Source organism: Anthonomus grandis, chromosome 12 (genome assembly GCF_022605725.1).
Source record: "Anthonomus grandis grandis chromosome 12, icAntGran1.3, whole genome shotgun sequence".
NCBI lineage: Eukaryota > Metazoa > Arthropoda > Insecta > Coleoptera > Curculionidae > Anthonomus > Anthonomus grandis.
This window is the reverse complement of record NC_065557.1, coordinates 23,175,417-23,187,653: the sequence shown is the minus strand read 5'-3', so window position 1 is coordinate 23,187,653 and position 12,237 is coordinate 23,175,417. Positions and strand designations below refer to the sequence as shown.

Below are 12,237 nucleotides of genomic sequence, written 5' to 3'. Positions count from 1 at the left end.
ATAGTGTAAATTTTCCTATAATTAATAGGAAAATCTTTTCCTAATACCTACAGATTATTGGAATGTTTTAGTGATATTTTTAATTTTATTTAAAAAAATTATATTTGCATGTAATTAAGAGATCATATTTTTTTCTTATACGGAGTATTTTATTATTCAGTTTTATATTTAATTTCTCATAAAAAAAAGATTGACTCTAGTAGCATTTGCACTATATTTGATAAATTTAATATTTATCAAAATAGAGCGATTAAGGAAGAGAAAAAATAGAATTGAAAAAACTTTTAACACTTAATTTTTTCAATTTTTTTTTTATAATTTTTTTGTCCTTAATTAGGATCTAAAATAAGATGATTCAAGGTAACTGTGTATAAGCTTAGGACTTTTAGGTTTGCAAAAAAAGTCATTTGGCAACATTGTGAAACAATATGTCATTAAATTAAATTACGAGACAGTTATAGCACTAACCAAATCCCTTTATTTTTACTCTCGACACGTGTTTCGCTAACGATGTTAGCATTTTGAGTTGTAATCTTCTCCCGAAGATGTTAACATCGCTAGCGAAATACGTGTCGAGAGTAAAAATAAAGAGTTTTGGTTAGTGGTAAAACTCTCTTGTAATTTGAGCGTCACACCAAAGGTTCCAATCATAGGACTAATATGTCATTAGAAGGAAATAAAAATAGACATGTTTCTCAGTTTTTTAGTTTGATAATAAAGATTTTGACTGAAAATATTTTTAATAATGAACCTGTTGGTCCAATTTGTGTTTCCATAAAAGTTTCGAATTTATCGTTATCGACAATCCAGATTTCAATCCTACTTGCTTCATTTGGTGCAAGATTCTGCTTTTCCGAATTGTTATAAAATGAATAATTGTTGAATAACATGTTCTTTTAATAGGTTTACCACTTTCTCTGTAAAAATTAAATTCATTTAGATAATGTTTGTTTACATATTTTAATCTTAATCCGAATTTACGCCAACATCTCATATGTATGTCAAACTTCCAAAATAATAAACTGTGACTTCCTTTTTTTCTCATATTATATTATCTTACTTTGTTTATATAGAATATCGAATTGTTTAAAATTCGAATTTCAAAAACTACATAGTTGAAATAGATAACCTTAATAATCTCGTGGTGCCTCTAACAAACTCACCTTTAATTTTGTTTCCATTTGCAAAATATGCCAAAGCCGTTAAGATATTTTAAAATTTTGTAAGTAGAAGTCCATTCTTGAAGTGGAGTGGCTATAATGTAGCGCATTGGGAAGGTTGGGAAGACATTTCTCCACAAATGAAAATGCCAATCTTTGTGTCAAATGCATTTTTCATCATGATCAGACTCTTACACTAAATGTTTTTAAACAAAAAACATCCCAGCTGTGTATACTCTTCATAAAAAGATTGGCATTTTCATTGGTGAAAAAAAGTCTTCCCGCCCTTCTCAACCGGCTCTATATTTCAAAATATACATTTTTTGCTGACTTTAATAATTCTTTTTTGCTGCGTTAGTACAATCATGTATAGAATATCATATCAGTTTGCCAAAGTTTATTAGCTTATTTTTAAAAAAAGTAACATTAGGGATTTTAAAGTTTAAATTTTTATGAAGCATTCTTATTAGAGTTTACTTGAAATATACAAGTTCTTATGTTCACAGTTGTAACATAGACAGAATAAAAAATGAAATTTTAAATATTGCATTTTAATTGAATTTAAAAGCTTACGTAATTCCTCTAGTGACTGTGTAGTGAGTTAATGACCTCTTGTAAGAATTCGTCTTTAAATTTGAACAAGAATTTAAATATAAAAATTTTAATTAAAAAAAATAAATTGTATAATTGTTACTTAAATGATATTACCTCTTGAAGACATATTTTCAATCAACAAAAAATAATTATTAAAATCGATCGAAAATACCTTTAGGCCGACATACTGTACATAATGTAATATTTAAAAAAAAAGAACAACCATGCAGTCATTTACATTGCTTTTGTTTGTTTATTTATGACGACACTTAATTTAAATATAATCTATATTGTTGTGACAAATTCATAATTAGTTATCTCTTCTATTGGGTAATTTTTACATTCAATTATTAAAATAAAAAAAATAAAACAGACTTATTCACATAATCCGAAAAAAATTTATTCTAGAGATATAAATATTTCATATAAAATAAATTATCGTATTAGAAAATGGATAAAAAAAATTAAGCTTTTATAGTACTCTGTTTTGAAAAAAAAACAAAGCTATTTACAGTTTTCGTTAAAAATTTCATATCTTTATCACTCTGTACATTAATATGTAAATGTTTATTGTTGTAGTTAGATTTAATGTTTGTTCAAAATGCTGACATTAAAAGGTATATACGACAGATTTATATAATATTTCCAACATGAACTATGAATATTTTGAACCAATAACGCATATTTTGGAATGATAGTTTCGATAATGGCATTTTCGCTCCGCTACGCAAAACGACAATGTCACTTTTCTTTCCGACAGAGCAGATTGGTCCTCGAACGTTCTTTTTCGGCTTGGGTCAAACTACTTATGCGAGATATGAGTAGTACTAGAAAATTTTCGAAAATAGATAAGAAAATAAAAACGTGTAATTACAAATACCTTATTTGTGTTAATAATAAATGATAAATGAGGCAGAAATATCCATTTAAAGAAATCTATTTGTAAATACCAAGGTATGAATAAAATGTATTACAAGGCGGAAATAATAAATATTAATTGATAAAGTGGAAATTCTAATGTTATAGGGGGATTTAAATAACTTATCATCAATCTTCTTCTTATCAAGGAGAGTTACAAAAAACCCTGTAGGTGTGGGGTAACATAATTTATGATTCTCTGAAACGATCTTCTGTATTACTAGTGAAAACAATTTTTGTGTACCACTAAATATTAATTATATTATCAGTCTTAGTAATGAGTTAAATTCCAAAAGTAACTATTGGATTAAAATAATACTTTTTCATAGACCAAACTATTAAATTCAATTTAATATACATCTTTTAGATTTCTATGTGGATTATGCAACTTTAATGTGAATTCTTCGGATAAAAAGTGCATTTTTAAATTTGTAGTTATTTTATCAGAATAGGTTTGAATGAATTAATTAAATTAGCCTAAAAAATAAATTAGAAATTTTTCCAAAAACAATTACTTTTGACTTATAGGGTGAAGAAAAACATTTAAGGAAATCTAATGAAAAATTGACTTTAACGAATCTGTTCGAGTATGTAGGAAAAACAACCAAAAAAAAACTTTAGGGGACTTTTCAAGTGTTCATTTACTGAAATGAAAAAGTTATTGAAAATGGACCTATCCATGCGTGTCCTGTGTTCTTTATTAACTTGTGTCCGTTTAATAGGAGGTGAGGCTATTATGAATGGAGGTAAGTAAAAGTAGTTCTATTAATATTTCTTTACTTTGAAAGTATCAAGACGGGATATGCTTGATACTCCGAAGTCTAAATTAAATAAACTATTTTTATTGAGCTTTAAGGTTTATAAAATTGTTTATAAAGTCCTTTTTAGTTCGTAGAGATTAATTTGAAAACGTAATAACTAACTATTCATCATATGTAATAAAATTATTCTGCAAATGGGGATGCTGTTAAGCTGCTTCAAAATTTACCAAATCGGTCCATTGGCGATGTAGCTGATAATTTTCTGGTTTTTTTCCCGATTACCTTAAAACTGTCCTTATTATTCCACCCCGTAAAAAAGGACAATTATGTATGGCGATCCATGTAATTCAAGTCATGTGTCGAGGATTATCAAAAAAATAAAAAAAGTTATGCTGGGCACTATGTATATGATATGGCCAAAAGATCGGAAAAGCGATATTTGGCATAGGTTAAGCATTTTTGCGTCATTTTTATGGTATATTAAACCTGCTCAACGATAATCTTTTGTACTTTTTAGTATTTGGAAATCAGCTGTCTTTATTCAAAAAGAGCTGTACTAAATAATTTTTTTTTTAATAATGTGATTATCTTCTGGATAGAAAATGTTACCAAAATAATTTCTCAACTATCAATTATATTATGTAAGTACCAACTGGCCTAGGATAAAGAAAACACTTATAGCTTTTTCTATAATTTTCTTCTTTTTTTTCCAAAAAAAAACTAAGTATTTTGTACATCAAGTAAACGCGCGTGATTTTAGAGGTGTCACGTTTTGCAAAAAATATTTTGATAAAAAATTACATTTTGAAAATGATGATTTTTAAAAATTTATTTTTAATTAAACAAGTTGAAAAGTGCGCCAAGAAACCATGAAAATATAATTTTTATCGTATTTTATTTTTTTGAGCTCTACGCTAATTTTACAAATAAGTAACGTTTAAAAATTGTGGATTATTACTGTCTTTACGTAATATGGAGGTAACGTTGGTTTTACATGAACATAAGTTTTTGGAATTTCATGAACAATAAAAAAAGACGGCTGCGTGTATGTCTATACAAACGATTTCGCAAAAATCGCTAAGCTAATTGCAACCAAATTGGGCACATACATTGCTTGGTGCAGTAGGTACAGACCAATCATTCTTAGTGGAACATACAGGGGTTGCAGAGAGTTGAGTTAAGGAGGTAAAAAATAATTAATTTTCTTTTGAATTACAAGGATTAAATTCAATTAAGGTTTTTAGATTTAAATTAAATGTATTTTTCATTTTAAATTTTAATATTAAAAAAATATTTGTACAGTTATTAATTTAGAAGATGTTTGTAAGGAACCTTGTTTAAATCAATCTTACTCACAAGCGTGCAATTACTCGTAATACGCATTTTATTTAAATACTATACGATATTATAGTGCTTTCATTTTAAAACGCATTACTTATTTCGTCATATTACACGTCAATTTAGATATACAGGGGGACGTTTAATGTTATATTTGACAAGTTATGTCAACACCTCTCAAATTTTTGGATTTCAAATGGCTACCCTAAGTATGCTACATCATTTTAAAGGGCATACAATCTCCTATCTAATTAAATCGATTGAGATATAAGCGAATAGTAAGCAAAAATATGTGGCAATAAAAGACTTATTATATATCAACTTAAACTTTGGAAGGTCAAATGGTTATCTCATATTATCATACATTATTTTTAATGGCAAACAATTTTCCACCTTATTTCGCCAAAATTATGGATGCAGGTTGAAGCGACTTATCAGTAAAAATGTATGGTAATAAACATTAATAATCTCTTCATAAATTTAATGAACACTTTTCAGGGTTGTGGATTGGCAAGCGTGGTACAATTGAATGGCCCAGACGGTCGCCAGACACTACTCGATTTTTCCCTTTGGGGGTATTTAAAAAGAAAAGTTTATAAAACCTCACCTGAAAATATTAATGATTTAAAGGATCGAATTTCTTGCGAATGTTTATAACGGACAAACACTTGCCAATGTTTGTGAGGAATTCCAAAACAGACTTTATTATTATCTCGCGAATGACAAAGCACTTAATAAGATAAATTCTGTGGACGGATTAAATTGCCTATTTTTTAAACACCTTTTTACACCCTTAGTGTTTATAAGTCTATAAACTTACATTCTTATGCACCGTTGAGTGGTAGATTGTATGCTCTTTAAAATGATGTATCACACTGTAGGATAATTATTTGACATTTCAAAGTATGATAAAATATTTATTGCCAGATGTTTTAGCTTACTATTGGATATATCAAAGGGGGTTCCGATTGGATATATCAAAGTGAGGTTCGCTGGAGGTGAGGAGGTGATTGACAGAATTTTGTCAAATATAAAAATAAACTTCTCTGTATATCTAAATTGATGTGTTTTTAAGAAGTTTTTTTTACGAAGTTATTAAGGCTAGTTCGTTTTGAAATAAAAGCACTGTATGAATATTATTGGTATAAATTTGGAAACAAGATAAAACTCGGTAAGCAAAAATGCAAAAAAGAAACAATACTTATCTTATACCGATACTCTGGTGTTAATTGGTCGGCTCATACGTATACTTTGGTTAAAACCACCAGTCAAGAGATAGCGCTTTGTTAAAACGACTAATCAAAAGATCGGGAGACAAAATTCGATTTTATTTTTCTTTAAATTTTTGCTTTACGTCTTAGTCGACCTTAACTGCAGTTCTTACAATAAAAATATTTCTTGATAATTCAATTATTTTATTTTAAATGGACAAATGCATCAAAGATTTTTTTCAACCTTTACCCTAAGGAAAATTATGATTTATTAAAAAGCTAGAACTTAAATGTCCGTACAAACCACGAACTTAATAAATATACCTGGACTGCTAATGCATATGGCCACGATACCCAAAAATGACCACTGCCTTGTGGCCGCCATTTTTATAGTGGTTGTGTCCTTTTGATGTTGGTCACTCTGAACATTTTCGGCAACGGTTAGTTTTTGGCGATTTGTAAACGACACTTGGGTATATCGTCTGCAACAGGCGATGTAGCTTCCTCCTTATTTAATACGTGGATAATGTATGATTGTTGTACCTATTAACATGAAAACACTGTACATAGAAGGAAAGTAAAAGTTGTAATAGTAAAAATAGAAAGAAAATAAAAATGTTTTTAACTGAATTTGTTAAGTAAATACAAGCAAAAATTTAAATGAAGATCATCACTTTCATGGTATTAGGATTTATAAGTTTCGAGTTTATAAGATTCAAGATTATCAGAATAATAAAACAAGTATTTTAAAGTGCAAGCATCTATTCCAAGTTGATTGAAACTTTGTCTCATTTTAGGTGAGGATTACTAACTAAATGTAACTTTTTATTTTGTTTTTTTTTTGTCAACATAACCTCTCAAAAACTTGAATTTTTTTGTTTCTCTACAATTGGCACAAGGGAAATATTTGTCGGCGTGACCAACATCGAAAGGACACAATCACGAAAAATGGCGGCCACCTAGTAGTGGTCATTTACTTTTCATTGAATTGGCAGTCCATGTATATTTATTAAGTTCGTGGTATAAACACGTCAAAAGCAGTATTCCAACTAAGCGCTAGACTTCTAAAAGAAATAACGTTGCCGTTCACCACCCAAAACGTGATGGGTATCAGTAGCTATTGCAATGGCAAAATTTAGTTTTATAATAGTTATTATAAAACTAAATGATAGCAAAGTGGTGGCTCAAGGAAACTGCCAATACTAATAAAAACTTATCGTCACTTGCCACTTTTATTTTCTCCTATGGCTGTTTACTGAGATGTTACTGTATAATTACTATTATTATCAATGTAGGGTAACTAAAAATACTTTGGTCATCCTCCACTAAATTTATTGAAAAAAAAAACATTAATCCGACATGTTTCGGACATATAACATGTCCATCAGAGATACTATAAAAAAACATTTTATACATTATTGCTTATGAAAAATAATAATAATAAATAGTCATATATTTTCAACCTGGTAAGTCACCCAATTACAGAAAATAAAAAAAGTCTTGATAAAGTTTATAAAAAAAAAGAAAAAAAAGAAAAAAAAATATTTTAACAAAATTACTTAATAAACCATAACCCTAACCTAAACTATAAACTAAGTAAACAATAGAAGACAACAATAGATCAATTAACCTTGCTAATTATTGCTTTCAACGAATCATAGAAAATATTACATTGTGTACAATAAGTATTAAACAAATAAATATAATTTATTGGCGGTCTAATTAGCAATTTAGTTCTAGGACGTTGACAATAAAAAGTTAAGGAACGTCTTGCGTTTAATCTGGGAATTTTATATCTAGTTTGATTTAGTAACTCGGTACAATCAATTTTATTATTTAAGAGTTTGTATAAAAAGGTAATTCCTAATCTATGCCCTCTGGTTTGCAAGGATACCATTCCAAACCTATCTAACAAAAAATCATTATCTAGGCCTCTAGCAGGATAAATACCATCCTCCTTAAAAGCTAAATATTTCAAAAATTTGCGCTGCACAGACTCAAGCTTCATAATATCAATCCGGTAAATTGGATGCCAAATGAGACAACCATACTCCAATTTGGATCTAAAACTAAATTACAAAAAGAACTTGAAAATGCTTGCTATTGCGAATAATAAGATGATTTCAAAGATTTAGAGGCAGTTAAAACGACATTATTTAGATGAGTTTTGAAGTCAAAGCTATGATCAAAAGTAATCCCGAAGTCCCTATTCTCAGTACATCTTGATAAAATATTATTATCAATTGCGTAATCAAATATTATTGGATTCTGTTTTCGAGAATAGGTTAAAATGCAGCATTTAGACTTATTTAAGTAGAACTTGTTTGTTTTAAACCATATATCAATATTATTTATTTGATCTTGCAAATCAATACAATCGCGGATAGTGATAATATTAAGAAAAAGTTTAAGGTCGTCCGCAAACTTGAGTCTTTGGCATTTAATAAGTTTAGTAAGGTCATCAATAAATATCAGAAAAAAAGAGATCCCTGTAGGACACCTGAGAAAACCTCGTAACTATGAGAACGGAAACTCTTAATTTCGACGAATTGATAGCGGCTAGTTAAATAAGATTGTATAAGAGCAACCAACTTATCCGAAAATCCCAAGGCATTAATTTTAAAAAGGAAAGTTTTATGGTCTAATTGATCAAATGCCTTCTAAAAGTCCATATAGGCTACATCAACCTGGCCAAACTAATCCAGTGTAGTACAGATACTCTGAGAAAAACATGTCAGGTTCCTTCTCTGCATAAATCCATGCTTATCTGATGATATAAAGCTTTTAATTTGTGAGTAAATTTGATGGAAAATGCACGATTCAAAAAGCTTAGAAAAGTTGCATAAAATCGAAATAGGCCTGTAATTACGCAGATCAGTTGGATCGCCTTTTTTCCAAACATGTATGACTGGCGGTTTTCCAACAACTTGGAAAATACCAGTTTCAATAGGTTTGCTGAATATAAAAAGAAGTGGCTTTGAAAAATCATATATGCAATCCTTTACAACAAAGCTTGGAATGGAGTCAGTACCTGTAGTTAATTTTTTTTTCAATTTCTTTGCAGCTAAAAAATATCAGATTCCATGAACACATTCAATTTGGTAAGGCATTTTTTCCAGAGAAACAGGATCAATATCGACGGAGTTGCTAGATTCTACATAAACACTTGAAAAAAATGTTGAAAATTTCTCAACAATAGCTTTAGACGATAAAAATTCTCTATCACCATTTTTTAATGTACCAGGTATTCGGGATTTACCCTTTTTTATCCGTATAAATGACCTATCATGAGCTATCATATCATATATGGATATCACTTTCAATTTTTTTGATAAATCCTTGATACGCAGCGTTAATTTGATTCTTAAGTATTGTTCTATAGACTTTAAAATTATTGTAATCATAATTTGAACCATACTTTTTATATCCTTTAAAAGCTGTTTGCTTTTTTCTAATTAATGCAATAATATTCGGATATGCAATAATATCAGGATACCTTTTTTATGATGTAATGTTCTGTCAAATCGGAATACTTATAAATAAAAATACTTTCTAATTGTTATTATTTTCAATCTCTATTGTTTACGGTTGAATGCTGCATCGAAGATTGGAATTTGACTGCAAGAAATAACTAGTCACAGCAAAGTAGGCTAGCTTTATTTTTATAAGGTTGTCCGCTATTAATTTTTTCATAAAATCTAATACATTTATAAATAATGTTGCATTTTTCTTTATAACTCTTAGACCTTTTTAGTTTGATATTCTGGATAAAAAAGGAAAAATTGTGGATAACCAAAAAAATCTATAAAAGTAATCAATACTTGTATTTCCTATTTAAAGTCTTTCTTAAAATCTATCGATTTCTCAAAAAATTACCGTTTATTATTGGTGACGGGTACTTACCAATTATAACATACTTAGTATGGTGGGATAATATTTATTGTATACTTGAGGAGTATTGGAGCAAAACCGAATAAATCTTCCAAACATGATTTTGAGAAAAACCCGAATTTTTAATAACGCAAAAAGTATTATCTTTTTCTTTTTTTTTTGGTAGAACATATTATTCGAGACGTCATTCGAGACATTCTACTTAAATACAATTTTGAAAAATTATTGTTTTTTGAAATATAACAAAACCAAAAATGGATTTATTCGGTTTTGTCAAAAAAACATTGTTTTAAACAAGAGAGCTTTATTTCTTAAAATATTTAATCCAATATATTAAGAAAAAATAAAAATAACAAAAAAAAATTTTTTTAAACAACACAGTCATTAACTAAAACCTAAATATGGAGTGCGTATTCTTCCTCCAAGCAGTCGCAATCATTGCTAATATTATCCTTTTCCTGAGAAATTTTCTCATTATTTTCACCTTCGTCTTTACACAGCAGTTTTTTGTACCATTAAAATTTTTCTTCACTTGCCCACTCTTTTCCAAATTGTTTTTCTATCAGTTGTTTTACACTCTGATTTTTTTTTTGAGGAATGGTATTGCGCAGCGGACAACGAAAAGTTCTTTAAGTTCTTTCCTCTTTTATAGAGATATTTTTTAACTTCTGATTGGGCTTCGAATCAGTGTAAACGAATTCGTTTTAAATCCGATATTCCTGCAACTTTATTAAAATAATCTTGTAATTCCTTGATATTGAAAATTTTCCACTCTGATCCTAAGACCATAACATTTCCAACTTCAGGATAGTATCCAACATATTCTTCTTTAGAATCAATGGTTGGAGTTTTTCTAAATATTTTTTCCATGCGTTCAAACACTCTGTCCGCTAGAAAAAACTAAGTCCTCTTACAGTGTAGGTAATGATAATTTCAATAATATTATCAGGAGAGTATTTTAAGAGCCAAAACATTAACATATGAATGATTTGGGAATTTTTGTTTTGGCCCCCACATCCGTCGCAGAACAATCTTATCTGAGTTATGCCAGTCAGGTCCAAAGCTGTTAGGTAGTCCAACAACGCAGATCCGATTTCGGTAGTACCTCTCCCAGATTGATCTTCCGTCCATATATAAAAAGTAGGATTTTTTGAGTTCATGGAAACACAGCAGAATGAATACATACTTATTTGGTGTGAATAAAATGCATCAGAAATAGGAGTGCGCGGTAGCGGCTGCACCTGTTGTAAATCAAAGCAAAATGTCAAAGAATTTTCTGGCTCTTCTTTATAATGGGTATGAAAAGCTTGGCTTCTTTTCTTATGAACTCTATATTCAGTCATATGCTCTAATTTTTTCTGTGGGTCTTTCTCCGATTTAATGCGATATTTTAGACGCGTGCACTGAGAACAGGTATCTGAAGCTGGAGATAAAAATCCAATGTTAAATTTTGTAACAAAAATCTTTCTAAACATTGCGTAGCTAACTTTACACTAATTTTCAGCCTGTTCATTATAAATTTGGCGTTATTTTTTAACACTGAGATTGGCTGGTAAATAAATCCTTCTAGATTTGCTTCGATTATAATGACTTTCAGTAGCTCTTAATTTTCCGATAAACTCTTGAACGTTTGGAAAAACTTTTTTTGAAACATGATCCCCACCACGACGTTCTTTGGGAATATCTTCTGAATCAACAGTCTTACAAATGGTAAACAATCTGTGATTTTTCACTGCTAGTGCAGCCATGAAGAAACTCCTACAAACCTTAACTACTTCTGTTGATCGATTTTTCTTAATTTTTATAAAGAAATTCGCCGCTCTTGCTCTTTGTCGAGGATTTTCTTTTACAGATCTCTTCCTTACGGTACCGCAAACACTAATCATATGACAGCTTCCATCTAGTCACTTTAATATCAGATATTTTTACTTGTTCGCATTGATAAGTTGTATTATGTAAACAGGGTCGCTTAAAACCATTTAAGTCTGGATCTGGATCCTGGTATCTGTAACAACAGAAAAAAAATCTTAAGCGCCTCGCTTCTTTAAAAAACTAAAAATGTATTTTTGTATAAAAAAATCCTTTAACCTTTGTGTAACCAACTGGGTACTCAGGTACCAATCAGCCTAGAAAATATCTTTTGAAAAAAAAACAATAAAAAAATCATAAAAAATCTAGCGCATCCCCACGATTATTTTATTTTTTTAAATTAAATTTTAAAACAGAAAGAAAACAATTTTATTTGCTTGGTTATACAAGGGTTAAAATGACACGCCACACGTTCTTGAATTGAACAAACCCCCTCTTGCATACCCTAAGTAACACCTTTAAAAAGTAAATCTTACCTTCCAGGTTTTCCTCTCT

At 29.3% G+C, this 12,237-nt stretch overlaps 1 protein-coding gene across 1 annotated transcript in view; it reads left to right on the top strand.

Moving 5' to 3' along the window:
- LOC126742796 (MAM domain-containing glycosylphosphatidylinositol anchor protein 1) overlaps positions 1–12,237 on the top strand; it is a 390,310-nt gene that overhangs the window by 1,727 nt on the left and 376,346 nt on the right. The window contains exon 2 of the mRNA XM_050449592.1: positions 3,201–3,418. Coding sequence (XP_050305549.1) covers positions 3,322–3,418 — 97 coding nt within the window. The 5' untranslated portion in view covers positions 3,201–3,321. The remainder of the gene's footprint in view (positions 1–3,200; positions 3,419–12,237) is intronic.